The 19,512-nt window shown below is 53.5% G+C and overlaps 2 protein-coding genes and 1 pseudogene across 3 annotated transcripts in view; 2 read left to right on the top strand and 1 right to left on the bottom strand.

Annotated features, from left to right (window-relative positions):
• The window catches only part of ECHS1 (enoyl-CoA hydratase, short chain 1), a 15,297-nt gene extending 10,451 nt beyond the window's left edge, over positions 1 to 4,846 (bottom strand). The window contains exons 1-2 of the mRNA XM_017519892.2: positions 4,822 to 4,846; positions 4,482 to 4,651 (exon numbers count right to left, since the gene is read on the bottom strand). Coding sequence (XP_017375381.2) covers positions 4,482 to 4,651; positions 4,822 to 4,846 — 195 coding nt within the window. The remainder of the gene's footprint in view (positions 1 to 4,481; positions 4,652 to 4,821) is intronic.
• Positions 4,847 to 5,852: 1,006 nt separating this feature from the next.
• PAOX (polyamine oxidase) lies at positions 5,853 to 17,009 on the top strand. Of its 2 annotated transcripts, XM_017519894.2 has the most exons (7): positions 5,853 to 6,129; positions 6,569 to 7,055; positions 7,683 to 7,882; positions 11,831 to 12,083; positions 14,559 to 14,671; positions 15,185 to 15,342; positions 16,742 to 17,009. In XM_017519894.2, the coding sequence occupies exons 1-7, from the start codon at positions 5,949 to 5,951 to the stop codon at positions 16,883 to 16,885; spliced, it is 1,536 nt and encodes a 511-aa protein (XP_017375383.1). In that variant the 5' UTR covers positions 5,853 to 5,948; the 3' UTR covers positions 16,886 to 17,009. The 2 variants fall into 2 exon arrangements, with proteins under 2 accessions (XP_017375383.1, XP_017375384.1); XM_017519895.2 differs by lacking the exons at positions 11,831 to 12,083; positions 15,185 to 15,342; positions 16,742 to 17,009 and having other exon boundaries at positions 5,865 to 6,129; positions 14,559 to 14,668.
• A 1,642-nt stretch (positions 17,010 to 18,651) lies between these two features.
• LOC108297211 lies at positions 18,652 to 19,398 on the top strand (annotated as a pseudogene).
• Positions 19,399 to 19,512: the final 114 nt, after the last annotated feature.

Raw genomic sequence — 19,512 nt, 5'->3', positions numbered from 1 at the left:
GCCCGGCCTATAACTTTTAAGTATCTAGACAAGTACTGTCGAGCATCTATTTTGCGTCCTTGCCCCGATTCTGCAAAAGCCTGGGTGGAGGTAAAACATGTACAAATGGAAAGCGAAGCTGCCGCTGGGCCGGTGAAGCGTGTCCAGGTTCCTGGCGTCTTGAACAAAGAATTGGACAAAATGCACATCGAAGCAAGGAAGGAATGAAGCAACGAAAGCAGAGATGTATAGGAAAATGAAAGCGTGGCCGGTGCAGTGGCTCACGCCTGTAATTCCAGCACTTTGGAAGGCCGAGGTGGACAGATCACCTGAGGTCAGGAGTTCCAGACCAGCCTGGCCAACGTGGTGAAACCCCCTCTCTACTAAAAATTCAAATAATTAGCTGGGCGTGGTGGGGCACGCCTGTAGTCCCAGCTGCTTGGGAGGCCGAGGCAGGAGAATCGGTTGAATCCGGGAGGCAGAGGTTGCAGTGAGCCGAGATCACACCACTACACTCCAGCCTGGGCAACAGAGCAAGACTCTGTCTCAAAAAAAAAAAAAAAAAAAAAGTGCGCTCGCTTTGGCAGCACAATGATACAGAGATGAGCATGGCTCCTGTGCAAGAATGACATGAAAATTAATGAAGTGCTCCATATTAAAAAAAAAGAAGTAACTTCACAGTGTGTGTGCAGCCGAGCATAGGGGCTAAGAGCCCCATTACAGATCTTTTGGGGGGGGTTAAATACCTCTAGGAGTTCTCATTGGTTCCTTGGTGTACACCCTATGTAAACGGAAAGGACATTTCCTGTCAGAGCTGCTGTTTCCATTTGATTTAGTTCTAGGGAGTCAGCATGAATTGGCCTTAGGTTCCTGGCCTCCAGACCCTGTTCTCCTCACAATGTTCCAGAAAATAATTCAGTTCAAACCGAAAATGAGCACGCACCAAGATTTTATTTCAAGACCGAGGGTGAAATAAAGACATCTCGTGTAAGCAGAAACAAATCAACAAGGCTTTGCTGAAAGATGCTGTGTTAATGTAGGTTAGACCTCTGGGACAGATAGGCCCAAAATGAAACAGCTCAAACAGAAAAGAGCTTTCTTCTTTTTCTTCTTCCTCCCTCCCTCCCTTCCTTTTCTTTCTTTCCACTCCCTCCCTTTCTTTCTGTTCTGTCTCGCTGTCACCCCGGCTGGAGTGCAGTGGGGTGGAGTGCAGTGGTGTGATCTTGGCTCCCTGTAGCTTGCACTCCCGGGTTCAAGTGATTCTCCTGCCTCAGACTTCTGAGTAGTTGGGACTACAGGCACACACCACCATGCCTGGTTAATATTTGTAATTTTTCAGTAGAGTTGGGGGTTTTGCCATGTTGGCCAGGCTGTTCTTGAACTCCTGACCTCAAGTGATCTACCACCTCGGCCTCCCAAAGTGCTGGGACTACAGGAGTGAGCCACGGTGCCTGCCAAGAGGTTTCCTTTCTAACAACCAAGAGGTTGGGTGGCTCCTGTCCTCCATCAAGTAATTTAGCAACAAAAGCACAAGCAACAAAGGGAAATTTAAAACTTTTTTATGGCTGCAAGGACACTACCAAGATAGTGAGAGAACTGAACAGAAATTCTTCCAGTGAAGATAATCAATGTCAGATAAGCTCTGAAACCATAATGATAGAATGTCACACCTACGGTGCTGGCTGCAATAAAAAGCCCAGCAACCATCAGCATTGTGGGGGATGTGAGTGCGGAACACTGGCATACTGCCGGCAGGAATGGAAGTGGGGCAGTCGCTGTGGAAAACAGTCTGGGCTTTCCTCAAAAGGTCAAACAGCAACTCCACTCTTCAGTGTACACCCGAGAGAATTGAAGACAAATGTCCACGAAAACTGTCATAAACTTCTTATGAATAATGTTGCTATGAATGTTCATACCAACATTATTCATTACAGCCAAAAAGTGGGAAAAAGCCAGTTGTCCATCAACTTGTGAATGGGTAAACAAAACGTCATATATCCAAACAATGGATATGTTAGAATGCATTAGACTATACAATGCACTACTGTTCAGGTGTACAAAGGAAAGAAGCACTGATACACATTACAAATGGATGAGCCTTGAAAGTGTTACGCTCAGTGAAAAAAGCCAGACACAAAGGCTGCAGGTAACCCCCTACTGGAGCACCGAGGAAGGAGAGCTAAGCAGGTCCCTGGCACAATTAGTGCCTGAAGAATATCTTAGCTTATAATGTTATTACGCAGTTATTTCCTTTATATAATCCTTCATATATAATCATATATTAGTTTACAGCATTAGTGCCTGAGGAATCTCTTACTACTCAGTTATTTCCATATATATATAAAATTATATCTTAGCTCATAGTCGGAGGAATGCCTAGAGCAGACATGGTACAGAGCATGAATTAAGGAATAAGCGGCTTATTGCTGGAGGAATGTCTACAGCAGACACGGTGCAGAGCATGCTTTAAGGGAAAAACAGTTATACCAGGACAAGAATCCATGGCCCAGGCGGCAGCGTTTAGTATCGTAAAGACACCCGCTGTATGGCAGGCTTGTGACAAGAGCCACTCCTCCTGAAAAAGGAGTCGTACCTTGTGTCCAGTTCTTGTGGAAGGCTGCCCTCAGACTGGCAATCCCATGAGTGTCCGAGGGCTTAAAACGCCTCCAATATAATCGTGCCTTGGTGACTGTATAACTTGTCAGCTCTCTAGCTACGGTGCTGACTCAGATCATCCTCCTATAGAAATCACTGGAAGCTGCCGGCAGGTGGCTGTGTACCGTGTCAGCTCTTTAGCCGTTGTGCTGACTCAAAGCGTCCGCCTATAGAACTCCTTAGAAGTAGCCTGCCCCTAGATAAGAGATGTTGCACACTGCACCCTCTTCACTGCGCACGGCCCGCCTCCTTGCCTTGGTGACCTGATGGGGGTGGACCTCACTCACTACCCTGCCCCCGAACCTCCACCCAATAAATACAGACACTCCTGGACGTTCGGGGCCTCGCCTGTCCCCACTCATAGGTGGCGTGGCCCCCCAAGCCCAGCTGTCTTTTCCAGTCCTTCCATGTCTCATCTCTACTTCTCGAATCCAGTGCCTCAGCACAGCGATAGGGGCCACCCCACGACCCTGTGGGGCTACGACCCTACAAACGCCATGCATCGAATGATTCCATTTCTATGAAATGTCCAGAACAGGCAATCTGTGGAGAAAGAAAATGGATTAGTCGTTGCCAGGGGCTGGAGGGAGGGAGCAATGGGATGATGCTGCAGCATAGCCCCTTTTTTTTAGGGTGATGAAAATGTCCTAAACTTGATTATGGTGATGGTTGTACAACTCTGTAACTATACTGAAAACCATTGAATTGGACACTTTAAATGGGAGAAGCCATACGGCGTGGTGTCTATATCAACAAAGCTATTTATAAAAATGAACGAGCCGATTCAGTCAAAGCCACATGGGCAGCTGCCACCTTGATCACTGTAGGTGGCATCACCCAAGGCTCTCTGCAGCTAGGAGAAACATACCTGTACCAATGGGATGGGACAGAGATTGTACCTGTGTGTTCCGGCTGCTGGCTCTGGCTTGGCAGGACCGTCCAGGACCGGCCGTGGTCACATGCGCTCTCCATTTCAGAGCAAGGCGGGGCGGGTGACTAACCCAGCCCCAGGTCAGAGCGTCAGCGGCAGCTGCTGTTTGATTCAGGCTGTGGCACTACGTCTACGGAACAAATGGATTGTCCCCACCCTGCAGCTCTCGGGAAGACGTGGACCCAGAGTGTCCCATTTCAGTCATGTCACTTTAAAGTCACCCCTATTTGCACCAGCCCTCCTGGGTGTGGGGCACGGCCATGTTTACCTCTGGCCTGTGTGGGCCACAGTGGGGAGGCTTGGCCAGCAAGCTTCTGAGCCAAGTAGTTCCTGCTTTTATGGGATCCTTCCGCCCCACAAGAGGCTCTGGGACCATCCTGAACTAGAATTAAATTAGAATCTTCTGGGTCCCCTTTGGGCTCCCTGAAGGAACCAGGAACGGGCTGGCCAGGAGGACATGATGGACCAGGAGGAGGTGACAGAGGCAAGGCCAGACCCTTCCTGTTCCATCTTGCAGAGGCTGTCCTAACGTGAGGTGATGCCAGGTGCCTGGGGGACATTGATGCCTGACCAGAGCCCAGACTGGACAGACTTCCAGCAAAGGCTGGGCCGTGGCCGACTGTAACAGCCCAGGAGAATGAGGACACGGGAGTCTCAGGCTGCAGGAGCTGGCTGATGGGACGGTGCCTGACATGGTGCTGAAAACAGAGCAGCAGCCCCCGGAGGCTGAGGAACCAAAGTAGCCCACCCACCCAGAATGGCGAGGCCCACACCCATGCAGGAGACTGGAAGCACGGGGTGGGATCCCTCAGCCTCGCCCACAGGATGTTGTGCTCCCGTGTCTGGGCATTGAGCTGGGGCCTGCGGCCAGAGTAGCAGCCTGATTTCAGAGGGTGCCACTAGGGAGTGGCCATACCTGTGGGAGACCCAGTTCATCTGTGGAATTCAGGACCCCAGAGTATTTAATCTGCCCTCTCAGGACCTCCAGCTGGGGCAGGTGGTTGGGTGGCCCTGCTGGGCTTCCTAGGTGCATGCCAGGAACCTGGGAATGGAGCACACCCCTGAGCCAGCGGCTCTCCTTCAGGCCTTAGAGCAGGGAGTAAGGGAGAGGCCTGCTCAGGCCGGACAGGTGACACTAGCAGGGGGGCTGCACCCCCAAACACGTGTCATACGACTATGGAGGAGGGAGCAGCCCTTTTTTCCTTAGTCCTGGGACGTTGAGTGGGTCAGCTTGGTGGAGAGCTAGCCCTGCCTACCTGAGAGCTGCCCTGGCTTCCCCATGGCCTGGCAGCGGGAGGAGATGACCACTGCGTCCAGTGTCGCCTCCTGGTGCTGGGGGCCCCTGACGGACAGAGGACGTTTGCCCCCTGCCTGCCATCGCCCAGGGAGTCAGCCCACGCCCCAGGCACCTGCGCCTCTCCCTGGCTGCAGCGCTGTCTGGAGCTCAGCTCACAGGGTGGGCCTGGGAGTGGAATCCAGCGACGCCAGTCACCCTTCCGGGAGACTTTTCTCCAGCTGGGACGAGAGGGTATCAAAGCAAAGGAAGACACGGCTCAGGAGGCCCACACCGAGAGCCAAGGGGAAAGCTCACAGCAGCAAACTTGAGCGCGCGGCCCCTCCAGAGACAATGGGGGCTCAGGAGGCGGGGACGCGCCTGAAAGCCGGGCAAGAGAGTTTCCAACCCCTGCGGACTGCGATGCTGCAGAAAACGCGGCCGCCTGCGCCGGGGGAATTCCAGAAGTACAGGCGTGCCTGGGTGTGCGCCCAGCTTCTCCAGAAGCTGCGAGGGACGAGAGGCGTTTCCGCACTTGCTCTTGGCCTCTCTGGAACTTGTGCTTTGCTCGCGCGGTCGTCGCGTGCCCCCGCAGACCCGTGGCCGCCCACGCACACGCAGGCGCGTGTACACGCAAACCGAGGGGCGGTGGCCTTGCCGGAGGCTCTCGGGGCGCCCTCTGGGCGCGTTAAGCTCTCCCAGGTCCCACCCCTGACACCGCGGCACCCCCAGACCCACTGCACCCTCGCTCTCGGCGCAGGTCCCGAGGGTCCCCGGGGAAGCGCTCGCTGCGCCTTAGTCTCCCCTGGAGGAGGCACTGCCCGCCCGGCCCACCGGCTTCTCCCTTCGTGGGGACGCTCCCTGACGCCCGTCCTCGCGGGCTCGTGGGTCCTCCCCCGCCGGGCGCTGCCCTCCGACACCCGAGCTCAGTCCCGAGGCGCCTGGTGGGGGTGGGGGTGGGGGTGGGGGTGGGGGTGGGGGTGGGGGTGGGGGTGGGGGTGGGGCCCGCCCCCGCCCCGCCTCGCCCCGCCCCCGCCCCGCCTCCGACCTCCTCCGAGAGCTCCAGACCTCTCAGCTACTCCGAAGCCTGCGGACTGCTGGGATCGCGCTATGGAGTCGACTGGCGGCGACGGGAAGGCCCCGGGCGGCCCCCGGGTGCTGGTGGTGGGCGGCGGCATCGCGGGGCTGGGCGCGGCGCAGAGGCTTTGCTGCCACTCCGCCTTCCCGCACCTGCGCGTCCTGGAGGCCACGGCGCGCGCCGGGGGCCGCATCCGCTCGGAGTGCAGCTTCGGTAACGCCCCTCCCGGAACCCCACCTGCTGCGCCGGAGCTCGCCGGCCCCCCCTGCCCTGCGCCCCGCTGACCGGCCGGGCCGCCTCACCGGGCTCCCCCGGGAATCCTCGTGCGCTTGATCGGCCAGAGTTCACCGCCCCGAAACTCAGGGCGCAGAGTTAGTCAGGAGGGCGCCTGCCTGGGAAGGCGACCTACGGCTCCACGCGGCCGCCCTGGTTCTGCCCCTCGGGAGCGCCCGCAGCCCCGGGTGGCCCACCCTGCACCCCTCCCTCCCGTCCGGACCGCCCGACAGGTGCCCTCCTGCCAGGTGCTCCCCTTACACCGGGTCTGACGGGTCACATCCTACCTGGGAAAGGCAGCGGCGGCGTGGCCCAGGAGAAGGGCCCGGGTGGCCGTTCTGGGAAAGGGACCCCAGGTGGCATCTGCTGCCCCTCGCAGGTGGCGTGGTGGAGGTGGGCGCACACTGGATCCACGGGCCCTCCCGGGGCAACCCCGTCTTCCGGCTGGCTGCTGAGTACGGGCTGCTGGGGGAGAAAGAGCTGTCGGAGGAGAACCAGCTGGTGGAGACCGGGGGTCACGTGGGCCTGCCCTCCGTGACCTACACCAGCTCCGGGGTCCGCGTGAGCCTCCAACTGGTGGCGGAGATGGCGACTCTGTTCTACGGCCTGATCGACCAGACCCGAGAGTTCCTGCAGGCCGCGGAGACCCCGGTGCCCAGCGTGGGGGAGTACCTCAGGAAGGAGATCAGCCAGCACGTGGCCGGCTGGAGAGAGGACGAGGAGACCAAGAAACTGAAGCTGGCCGTCCTGAACGCCTTCTTCAACCTGGAATGCTGTGTGAGCGGCACCCACAGCATGGACCTGGTGGCCCTGGCGCCCTTCGGGGAGTACACCGTGCTGCCCGGGCTGGACTGCACCTTTTCTAAGTGCGTGCCGCCCTCCCCCCTCCACTCCAGGCTCCTCAGGGCCCCGGGGCTGGCCAGACTCTGCTCTCGCTTGGGTGTGGCAGGGATGGGAGACCGTTTGCTCTCCCCATTCAGTCAGATTGGTTGCTCCTTTCTCTGGTTTTGCTCATTTAAGCCAAAAAAGTTATTTCTGAGAGAGGGTGGTTAGAAGGAGGAAAGGCTTGTCCTGCTTCTGTATTTACTCAGGCCTCTTTTGTGCCAGATGAGGGTCTTTGGCTGCAGAGGGGGCCAGACAGGCCCTCTCTGTGTGGCAGGGTGGCTGCTGGGTACCAGCTGCAGGTGAGACCCTCACTTTCCCAGGCGTCACCCCTGGTGGTGTCGGCCCCGAGGCTCCTGCCCAGGCGGTGAGTCAGGAAGCCCTGGTTCTAGCAGATTGCTTTGAGAGCTCTGTGCCTGCGGAACCCTCCCTTATGTGCGGGAGGGCAGGTGTGAGCATCCTTGTGGTGGAAAACCACAGAGTGGAGCTGCCCTCCCTGCCGGCCAGAGCAATGAAGAGCTCCCTGCAGCGACATTTGGAGCACGTATTTCCATGAGTTCTGCCCTTCCAGGGACTGGGCATCTACGAAACCAGCACTTCCATCTTCCTAGGGGCTACCAAGGGCTCACAAACTGCATGATGGCCTCCCTGCCAGAGAACACGGTAGTGTTTGAGAAGCCCGTGAAGACTATTCACTGGAATGGGGCCTTCCAGGAGGCAGCCTTTCCCGGGGAGACCTTTCCAGTGTCAGTAGAGTGTGAGGATGGAGACCGGTTGCCAGCACACCATGTCATCGTCACCGTGCCCTTAGGTAGGCCAGCTTTGCAGCTCAAACCCCTATCCCAAGTGCCCCTTCCTCTGCCCTTATCCTGCTTCTGTTGGCTCTGGCGTGTCTGCTTGGGTACAAAGCTCAAAGCTCACATTTTCGTTCTAATAATTTTCAGATAGGCGGAAGAAATGACTCTTATGTTTTGTAGCAATTGCATGCTTTGGATTTAAGGGTTTCACTGTAAGAAAAAATGCAAGTAAGTGTGTGTCCTGCTTGCTTGGATGGAATCGTGAGGGTTGGGACGGCCTTGGTAGTTAACCAGGCTGCACTTTGCTGGAGACAGAAAAAGGCATGAGAAACCCGGTCTCAAGTTCAGGCCTGGGTGACCTGTTGAAGGAGGCATGTGTATAATTCTATTCAATTCTAGATCTGGTGCTTTAGGGGTGTCCTTGAGTACAGGTGGTTTGAAGCTGTTTTATAAACGGTGGAGATGGTTGAAAACAGAGTGACTAGGGTAACTGCTGTCAGCTGGACATTTGCCTCTCACGGGTTTCACGCCGCCGTCGGTCTCTGCCTGAGTTATCTCATTGACTCCTCAGGCAGCCTTGGCAGGTATCTGGCACCGTCCCCCATTTGACAAATTTGAACATCTAGGCAAACAGAAGTCACTTTGCAAGTTCACAAAGCTAGCAAGTGCCAGAGCTCACTTGGAGATCTAAGTGTGATTGAAGGGCGTGTGATGAAACGCAAGAGCCTCGCCCACCCCCAACTCCTGTCTCCAAGGGGTGGCTGTCCCCTCCCCAGGGCAAGGATGAGCACTCAGACCCCACTGCTGTTCCCCACAGATGCAGTTGTAGTCCACATACAAACACCTGCTGCTCGGCTGGACACAGTGGCTCACGTCTGTAATCCTAGCACTTTGGGAGGCTGAGGTGGGCAGACCACCCGAGGACACCCATCAAGACCAGCCTGGTCAACATGGTGAAATCCTGTCTCTACTAAAAATTCAAAAATTCTCTGGGTGTGGTGGCAGGCCCCTGTAATCCCAGCTACTTGGGAGGCTAAGGCAGGAGAATTGCTTGAACCTGGGAGACAGAAGTTGCAGTGAGCCAAGATTGTGCCATTGCACTCCAGCTTGGATGACTAAGACTCTGTCTCAAAAAAAAAAAAAAAAAAAAAAAATCAGGTAGTCAGTTTGACTGGTTTTTTTCCCCTTAATAGAACTTGTCAGTGTTTCTGAATCAGCACTCTTAGATCTACAAGTCTTTCTTGTTTCCCTCTGGTGGCTTTGATCATTCATGTTTGGAGTAGGCACTTGCTGGGCCTGCTGAGTGCTGACCACCAGGGACATTGCCAGTAGATACATTGTTACAACTGTGAGCATTTTGTTTATACCAGCCAGTTCAGAAAAATTAGCTGGTTGGCGCCTGTAATCCCACCTGCTTGGGAGGCTGGGGCTGGAGAATTGCTTGAACCAGAGAGGCGGAGGTTGCAGTGAGCCGAGATGGCGCCATCGCACTCCAAGAGTGCAACTTTGTGTCCACACACACAAAAAAAGGAGCCAGTTCACTTGCCATGCAGTGTTTTCTTGTCATTATTTCATAAGTATTGATGGAAATTTAGGTGATCTTCACTTTTTCTGTATCATGCAGTTTTACATGTGCACGTAAAAACACTGGTGGGTTGGGTCAAGTGGCTCACACCTATAATCCCAGCACTTTGGGAGGCTGAGGTGAGCAGATCACGAGGTCAGGTGTTCAAGACTAGCCTGACCAACATGGTGAAACCCCGTCTCTACCAAAAATACAAAAATTAGCCAGGCGTAGTGGTACACACCTGTAATCCGAGCTACTCAGGAGGCTGGGGCAGGAGAATTGCTTGAACCCAGGAGGCAGAGGTTGCAGTGAGCTGAGATCACATCATTGTACTCCAGCTTGGGTGACAGAGCGAGCATCCATCTCAAAAACAAAAAACAGAAAACACTTGTGTGAAAGGTGGGGAATGGTGGCTCACGCCTGTAATCCCAGCAGTTTGGGAGGCCAAGGTGGGAGGATTGCTTGAGCCAGGGAGGTCAAGGCTGCAGTGAGCCTTGATCTGTGCACTGCCTGCACTCTAGACTGGGCAACATCTCAAAAACAAAGAAAAGGAAGTAAAAATCCTTGTGTGAATGTTGCCGTGGGATAAATCCCAGCAAGGGAAGTGGCTGGATCTGAGGTCTGCACAGACAGGACTTTCATGGAGGGCATGGGGACCCTTCATGGGCACCTGTGGCCACAGCCCGTGGGGCGCCTCCCCCGCTCTCGCTGCCCACTGACGGCCTTTGCCTGGCTGGTCTCTGGGCTTTCGTCTTTTTCTGACTGTCTTGCCAGTGTCTTAAGACTTGAGACCTGGTGCCACAGGGCTCCGTCCTGTGGTTTGATTTCGCTGTTTGTTGTTCATCTCATTACTGTCTGCCTTTGGGCCAAAGGTGTGCTTTTGCTACACAGATTAATTTTTATGTAGCTTCTGGATAAAGCCTATATGTTTAACCACTACACTAAGCTAACTCCTGAGCAGCATGGCGTGTAGAGGTTGAGAGGCAGAGGTTTAGGGGTGAGTGGTTCCGACATCACAGCTTGTATGGTGGCCCTGACTGTTCCTTTGTGGCCAGTGGTGACCACTGGGCCGTTTTGCCTGCCCCGTTTCGGTTTGTCTGCCCCAGTCTGTGGGTCCTTACAGCCAGAGTGGCCTCAGCTGTGCGTCCCCAGGGCCCTGAGTCAGCCTGGGCCTCGAAGGAGGCAGTGTGTCTGGAAACCTCTTTCTCTGACTCCTCTGGTGGACTCAAGTTGGGCTCCTGGGGGTGTGAGTGACCCCCCATATAGGCACCGAGGAATGAGAGCTAAGCAGAACCCTGGCACAGTTAGGGCTTGAGGAATATCTCACTTTATAGTGTTACTACTCAGCTGTTTCCTTTTATATAATCCTTTACATAATCATATATTAGTTCATAGAATTAGGGCTTGGAGAATCCCTTTATATAATCCTCTATATATAATCACATAATAGTTGATAGTATGAGTGCCTAAAGAATATTTCCCTACATATATACCTGTAATTATATCTTAGTTCATAATCAGAGGAATGCCTGGAGCAGACACAGTGCAGAGCATGATTTAAGGGAAAACAGTTATACCAGGACAAGAATCCACGGCCCAGGCGGCAGCGTTCAGTATCGTAAAGATACCCGCTGTATGGCAGGCTTGGGGCGAGAGCCACTCCTCCTGATAAAGGAGTTGTAGGACCTTGCTCCAGTTCTTGAGGAAGGCTGCCCTCAGACCGCCAATCCACCTTGGTGACTGTGAACTTTATCAGCTCTTGCTACTGTGCTGCTCGAAAAGCCTCTTCCCATAGAAATCATTGGAAGCTGCCAGAAGGTGGCGGTAACCCTGACAGCTCTGTCACTGCTGTGTGACTTAAAGCATCCTCCTATAAATCTTCTTAGTAGTTTGCCCATAGATAGAAGTATCGCACACTGCACCCTCTTCACTGCGCACGGCCCACCTTCAAGCCTCGGTGACCTAATGGGGGTGGACCCCTCACTGCACACAGCTCCTGCCTTCATGGGAATGGGCCCTTGCTATGCACTGTCCACCTCCTGGCCTAGGTGACCTAATGGGGGTGGACCCTATGTTTTATTGCTCACGACCCTATCACTATCCTTAAAGATGATTTTACTCACTGCCCTGCGCACTAACCTATACACAATAAATACTGATGCTTCTGGACATTCGGGGCCTGGTCTGACTCTGCTTATAGGTGGCATGGCCCACTGAGCCCAGCTGCATTTTCCTTGTACTTCTGTGTCCTGTCTCTTTATTTCTCAGGTCCTGCGCCTCAGCACAGCATAAGGCTCACCCCACGACCCTGTGGGGCCCTCAGCCCTACAGTGGGCACTCGATTCTAGCTGAAGAGCTTTATGAGATGTAGGCTGAGTCCAATTCTGCATTCCAGGTTTTCTTAAGGAACACCTGGACACCTTCTTTGACCCTCCACTGCCAGCTGAGAAGGCAGAAGCAATCAGGAAGATCGGCTTCGGGACCAACAATAAGATCTTCCTGGAGTTTGAGGAGCCCTTCTGGGAGCCAGACTGCCAGCTGATCCAGGTGGTGTGGGAGGACACATCCCCGCTGGAGGACCCTGCCCCCGCACTGCGGGACGCCTGGTTCCGGAAGCTCATCGGCTTTGTGGTCCTTCCTGCCTTTGGGTACGTTTGCTCTCTTGGAGGCTCCGAGAGTGGCTGGCTTGTTAGACCTTCATCTGATGGATGAAGCAGCAGCGTGTCAGTTCACTGCAGGGCATTTCTGGGGGGTTTAATGGGCGGGGATCTCATGAGCCCCTTCAGGTGCTGACAGCAGACACCCTGGGCCTGACCTCTGTGGGGACAGATGGCGCCCTGCTGTATGCGGGTTGTTAGCGCCCCTCGGGGCCCAGAATGTGTCCGTGGACTTGCAGGCAGACTCAGTCTTCCGTCCATGGGAACGTGTTTATTGGAAGGCTATAGGGAGCTGGGGCTTGTAGATACAGAGGAACTCTGGAACACGATCTGCCCAAACCTGGGGAGACGATACTGAAACAGGAGGAAGTAATTGAGGAAGACATGCCTAGAAGTAATGGAATCGCAGACCCGTAGAGGAAGGGCCCTCCCTCTTAGAAGCAGCATATATAGACCACGTGCCGACCCAGGAGATAATCCCATGAGTGACGTGGGGGATGGAGGAACTGACTTTTCTAGCCAGATTAAAACACAAAGCCAGCCTGTTGTGGTCAGATGGCAGATCTAATCCCATGCTTCCTCCGAGAGTTGCAGGAGGGGGGCATAGTTCTTGTTGTGAAAGACCCGGATGTGGTGGGAGCACAGGGCACACCTGCCAGATGGTTCATCACTGCTGTCCACTGGGAGCAGGAGGCGGCAGACCAGCCCTGCACCTGTGACTGGGGAAGCCTGTCTCCTTCACATTAAAGAGAAAACTGGCACTCTGGCTGGGTGTGGTGGCTCACACCTGTAATCCCTGCACTTTAGGGGCTGAGGTGGGTGGATCACCTGAGATTAGGTGTTCAAGGCCAGCCTGGCCAACATGCTGAAACCCCGTCTCTACTAAAAATACAAAAAATTAGCCAGGCGTGGTGGCAGGTGCCTGTAATCACAGCTACTCAGGAGGCTGAGGCAGGAGAATCGCCTGAACCCAGGAGGTGGAGGTTGCTGTGAGCTGAGAGAGTGCCTGTATTCCAGCCTGGGTAACAAGAGCAAAACTGTCGGAAAAAAAAAAAAACACTGGCATTCCAGGTGTTGAGACAGGCCTGGGTTGCTGTCTCAACAAGGGTGGGTGACTGTGTGTGTGGTCACCTGCTCCAGGCCCAGCCCCACCGCCTGTGCTCTCTTGCTTAGGACATCAGTGGGATCCCAGGTGCTCTGGTGGGACCCTGTCTGTGGCACGGGGTGGCAGCTATCCCATCCTTTTATATGCCTGCAAAGGGTTAGGGATCTCAAAGAGCTTTCGTGGATGTCACATCTGTAAACTTACCACATGATAAATTATTTATTATTTGAGATGATAGTAAAAAACCTATTCCAGCCGGGCGCGGTGGCTCAAGCCTGTAATCCCAGCACTTTGGGAGGCCGAGGCGGGTGGATCACGAGGTCAAGAGATCGAGACCATCCTGGTCAACATGGTGAAACCCCGTCTCTACTAAAACTACAAAAAATTAGCTGGGCATGGTGGCGCGTGCCTGTAATCCCAGCTACTCAGGAGGCTGAGGCAGGAGAATTGCCTGAACCCAGGAGGCGGAGGTTGCGGTGAGCCTAGATCGCGCCATTGCACTCCAGCCTGGGTATCAAGAGCGAAACTCCGTCTCAAAAAAAAAAAAAAAAACAAAAAACAAAAACCTATTCCATGTTAACATGAATCACATTTTAAAATGAATATTTTCTTAAAATTAAATGAAGATGGCAGAGTTCTGTCTTTTCCGCAAGACCCTTTTTTTCTTTTGAGACAAGGTCTCGCTCTGTCGCCCAGGCTGGAATGCATGGAGTGCAGTGGCAGGATCTCAGCCCACTGCAACCTCCGCTTCCTGGGCTCCAGCAATTCTCCTGCCTCAGCCTCCGGAGTAGCTGGGATTACAGGTGTGCACCACCGTGCCCGGCTAATTTTTGTATTTTTAGTACAGTCAGGGTTTTGCCATGTTGGCGAGGCTGGTCTTGAACTCCTGGTCTCAAGTGGTCCACCCACTTCAGCCTTCCAAAGTGCTGGGATTATAGGCGTGAGCCACTGCGCCCGGCCTCTGCAAAGCTCTTTAATGTCACACCTAATAGAAGATTCTGGATTCTCAGGCCTGCCTCTGCTTCATTCTGTTGTGATGTTTTATTTTGGCTGAAACACAGGCCAGTTTGGATGGACATGGATATGTGGGTGGAAGGAGGAGTGATATTTCAATAGCTTTGCAAGTGATTGTGGGTATTCTTTGATGCTACACCAAAACTCAAGAAGTAGTAGTTCCTTAAATGTTGGCCAAATGTGGAATCTGAGATCACACCGGTGAATTTTGTTGTGTTCTGTGACACTGAAACCTGTTTGTCTGTCTTGCCCTGCTCCCTCGTTGGTTCCTTGCTGAGAACTACGGGCAGAGCCGGGCTGAGAGCTGGGCTGGACGCCTCGTCCCAGGGGTCTCTCTCTCCATGCAGGTCTGTCCACGTTCTCTGTGGGTTCATTGCTGGGCTCGAGTCTGAGTTCATGGAGACTCTGTCGGATGAAGAAGTGCTTCTGTGTCTCACCCAGGTGCTCCAGAGAGTGACAGGTACTCACTGCACACGCCAGCGCCTGCCTCTGCTCATTACTGGCTGACCTCTAAACAGAAACAGCTTTTCAGAACAGAGAAAAACTAAATTTGGCTGAGTCTGTACATTTCCAGGGACAACCCTTCCTCATGTCAGCGGGGTCAGTAGCAGTTCCTACCTCCAAGGAACCGAAAGGGCTTTACAAACACTTCCTACCTCTGCCACCAAAATAAATACAGTTGTCTTTGGTCAGATTTTTACAGAGGAGGAACCCAGGGCTTGGAAGCAGTAGTGTGCTGCTGTCCCAGGCCCAGGTCCCGGGTCCCTCAGCTGGCCTGGCATGGCGGTGCCTGCCAGCGGCCTGCTGTTCTGGCAGAGTCAGCAGGAAGGGCTCCTCCGGACGCGCTCTGCCGCTCGATTTGCTTCCGGCATAGCGTCCTCCACGTTAAACGGGTCAGTCTTTAAAATGACAGAAGCAGCTGCAGATGTGTGGGTGAGAGTTCTCGGTTAACAGCGGTGTCTCTGCGGCTCAGGAAACCCACAGCTCCCTGCGCCCAAGAGCGTCCTGCGGTCTCGCTGGCACAGCGCCCCATACACCAGGGGCTCCTACAGCTACGTGGCTGTGGGCAGCACAGGGGACGACCTGGACCTGCTGGCTCAGCCCCTCCCTGCAGACGGCACCGACGACCAGGTGTGTGGCCTACCTGGTGGGGGGGGGCGCGGGGGTGAGTCTGGCTGCAGAGGCCCCCCCGGGAGCCTCAGAGCTGCAGGAGCATGAGCTGGGGAGGGCTGGGCTGGGACCCCAGACTCAGAAGCCATTTTCTTTTTGAAACTAAGAATAATTTTTAAATGTATTATTTTTGTGAGAATTATACACATACGCAGCTTAAAGAGTCAGAGAATTCTGCAGTTCTTGCTAACAAAACAAAATAAACAAAAACAGCAGGTGGAGCCCCTTTTGCGCTTCCTGGGCTGTGCTCCCAGCTGATTCTGATTGCTAAATTTACTGCATCTCTAAAACATGTTTCTTCGGCCACGTTTTGAGAAACGTTTCCTATGCAAAATGTCAAACATACAAAAGTAGGTAGAACCTTTGAGTGCCCAGCAGACTTCCCCTAAGCCAAGCTTGCTCCCCCCCCGCCCCCCCATTCCTGTTAAACATGTGTCACACAGGACATTGTTTCACCTGGGGGTATTTTGGTGCATGTCTCTGAAAGATAAAGACATCCTTGTAAATACTAAACTATGATGCTGAGGGCAGAGGCTCACACCTGTAATCCTCGTGCTTTGGGAGGCTGAGGCAGGAGGTTTGCTGAGGCCAAGAGTTTGAGACCAGCCTGGGCAACATAGTGTAACATAGTGAGACTCGGGCTCCACAAAATAAATAAAAAGTAGCCAGGCATGGTAGCGGGCACCTGCAGTCCCAGCCGCTTGCGTTTGCGCCCAGGAGGTTGAGGCTGGAGTGAACTGTGACCGCGCTGCTACACTCCAGCCTGGGTGTCAGAGCAAGATCCTGTCCCAGAAAATGTAAAAGTAAAACCATATATCCAGGAGACTATTTACCCAGTTAAAAATTGACAGTAATTCCTCAGTATTACCCAATATTTAGTCAGTGCTAAGTTTTCCAATCAGCTCATGATCTCTTTTCAGTTAGCCTGCTTGGAAATGTTACTTCTTGCGTTTTCAGTTTCAGGTGTTATTGATTGACTTCTCATGATATTGGATAAGATTTAGCTATCTTCCACCCACTCAGGGTTCTCCCCACCCTCCTCATTTGTCATTCAGTAGTTGTGGCCAGATCACTACTCAGTGTTTACAATTCAGTAGTTGTAGTCAGTTCACTCCTCAGTGTTTACAAGATCTTGTTTTCTCTAAATGCTGTTTACACCTGAGCTCCAGGGTGGAGTAGCTTCTTTTCCCGCCCATCGGCGGATGCGTGTGAGCTGCGTTTTCCTGCCTGCTGATGGATACATGTGAGCTGTGTTCTCTGCCTCTTGGTGGATGGTGTGAGCCGTTTTTTTGTGTGTTTCTCTGCCCAGACCCAGCTGTCTGAATCGCATCCCCATTCTAACCCTGGCTCTTCTTTGCAGCTCCAGATCCTGTTTGCAGGGGAAGCCACACATCGGACATTTTACTCCACGACGCACGGGGCTCTGCTGTCGGGGTGGAGGGAGGCTGACCGCCTCCTTGGTCTGTGGGCCCCGCAGGTGCAGCAGCCCCAGCCCAGGCTCTAGGGCCAGCCTGCGCTGCTCCTCCCGTGCTGGGGGAGGCTGGGACCCTCGTTTCCTCTGACGATTTCAGCCTGGATTGAGATTTGAGGATGTTAATGAGAGCCTTCTGGTTTTGGTGACTTTCTCAGTTCTTGTGTCTGTCACTGGAGTCTGGTCAGCGCTGACTTGAGCTGAGATGCTGGATGCTAACAGAGATGGTGGCACAGAAGGCACGTTTGGACCACAGCATCCAGAGCCGCCTTCCCTACCTCCGCTGGCTTCCATCCCTCCTGCCTTGGGGCTCCAGCATCTGCTGCTGTTGTCTTTGTCTTGCTCCAGGCCCAGGTTACACAGGGCCCTGTGTCTCCAGCCCCCACAACGACACGTGGCCCCGAATTCTGGGTTCCCTGAACTCTGGGTCCTGTAGTTGCCTCTCGTCCCGCTGCATTCTCATGGCTGCTGCCTGGGATGATAGCGTAGCGGACAACCTTCCTCCTACTCATTGACCGATGCTGCACCAGGCACCCACTTTGAAGGGCACTGGGGGCGTGAGGGGTGCCCTGCTCTTTCCTGAGGCCAGGGGTTTTCTGGAGGACGTGAATAGATAATAAGGCCTGAAGTGAGAAACAGGGTGCCTGGCCCAGTGGAGTGTGTGGGGTGTGGGCAGTGCTGGGGTGCTGGGCCGGAGGCCAGGCCCCTGTCTGGCCCCTCTACCCCAGGCTGGATCTGTAGAGCTCCTTCCTTCTCACCCTCCTAGGGCGTTCCCTGACCCTGAGCCTCCCTCCAGAGCCCCAGCCTCCCTCTGCAGCCGGCAGCCCCACCTGCCGATGCTGTGTCACTAGATTGGTCTCTCAGGGGTTACCTGCCCATCAGATGCCTGTGAGAGAAATTCAAGTTTCACAGGTTTTATTGTGGTTTTTTGCTCCTGGGACCACGAGGGAATGCAGCTTCCTTCATTCAAGTACAAAAATCTTTATCATTGACAGGGTTTCACCAATTCTGTCTCCCAGGGACGAATGCAGCAAGACCCAGGCTGCCCTCTCTGCGTGTGAGGGACTGGCTTGGTGAGGAGGGGGATGGGAGGCACTGACCTAGCAGGAGGTCCTGATCGTCCCACTCAGCCCAGAAACCACCTGGGAGTCTTCTGTCTTCCCCGGAGGGGCCACATCTCTCATGCCTAGAAATGTTGACAGCTGGGCGTTAGGGTATTAGGTGGTTTAGGAATATCAAAACCGTGGCAATATTTTTGTACTTAGAATTTGAGCATGTTTGCTATTTCAGTAGCTTATTTAAAAAATTCCAGTAGAGTAATACTCTTGTAAAGCAGTGTGCCATTGAGGAGTTGCTGACTGCTGATTTAAAGTTGAAATCTGCCTACATTTATGTCTAGTCTTGGGCAGTGGAGAATATTTCAGACTCATTGTGTTAGTTTGCTTGAGCAGAACTGCAGTCAGTATTTGGAAATGGTTTGTTATAGTAAACCCTGAAGTACTTGAGGCTGTGCATGCCTGTAATCCCAGCACTTTGAGAGGCTGAGGTGGGTGGAACACTTGAGGTAAGGAGTTTGAGACCAGCCTGGCCAACATGGTGGAACCCCATCTCTACTAAAAACACAAAATTAGCCAGGTGTGATGGTGGGTTCCTGTAATTCCAACTACTTGCAAGGCTGAGGTGGGAGAATCCCTTGAACTCAGGAGGTGGAGGTTGCAGTGAGTGAGATGGGGCCACTGCACTGCTGGGCAACAGAGTGAGACTCTGTCGCAAATAAAACAACAAAAACCCTGATGTACTTAAAAAGAAAAGAGATTACATTTGTAAGATAAATTTAAAGTAACAAATATTTTAAGCAAATTTGTAAAATGAGATTGTTAAATTTTTTTATACTTAGGATATGCTTAAGGGAGAACGAGGATTTTTAAAATTTAATGGAAATAGGTCTGCAAATTACCTGAAACCCCCACAGGCGTAGGGCGCCTTTGCTCAGCAGTATTTGCGTATAGTCACGGGTGTGTCCCTCTCTGGTCCAGGCCTGCAGGTGTTGGCTGCGACCTCTGTGCTGGGATGAGCCGTGCTCCTGGTGCAAGCAAGGGTGCCCAGCCGGAGCCATGGCCAGCACAGTGGTAGCAGACAGACTGACCACTGCAGCTGCAGGATTTGCAGGCTGTCACGCTTTGCAGAGCCTCAAGTAAAGCAAGTTTTTCAAAGTCTGCCAAAATCTGCCATCAGAGGTGGCTATTACGGAGGTGGGTTTGAACCCAAAATGACAATACTAGGTGTAAGCCCTACTGCCAATAAAGGGAAAATAAGATGCTCATCGACAAATTATGCTTTTAAATCATCCTCACAAAGGAGGGTCTCCTTATATGGCAGCCAAAAATCAATGAAGCTAAAGATTTACTAGAAGGTCAAGCTAAAAAATGAAGTAAATGTATGATGAATTTTAGGTTCATATTAGTTTATGTAAATGAATACTAAGTTTTGATAATAAAATGCTTCAGAGCTAAAAGAAAACCCCACAAAACCCAGGAACCCTGCGAACTCCCAGGTGCCCGGAGGCGCCTCCTAGCCCCGCCCCGGCGCCGCCTCCTAGCCCCGCCCCGGCGCCGCCTCCTAGCCCCGCCCCGGCGCCGCCTCCTAGCCCCGCCCCGGCG

The sequence above is a fragment of the Cebus imitator genome, unplaced genomic scaffold (genome assembly GCF_001604975.1).
Source record: "Cebus imitator isolate Cc_AM_T3 unplaced genomic scaffold, Cebus_imitator-1.0 Scaffold780, whole genome shotgun sequence".
Taxonomy (NCBI): Eukaryota; Metazoa; Chordata; class Mammalia; order Primates; family Cebidae; genus Cebus; species Cebus imitator.
This window is presented reverse-complemented; position numbering and strand designations above follow the sequence as displayed.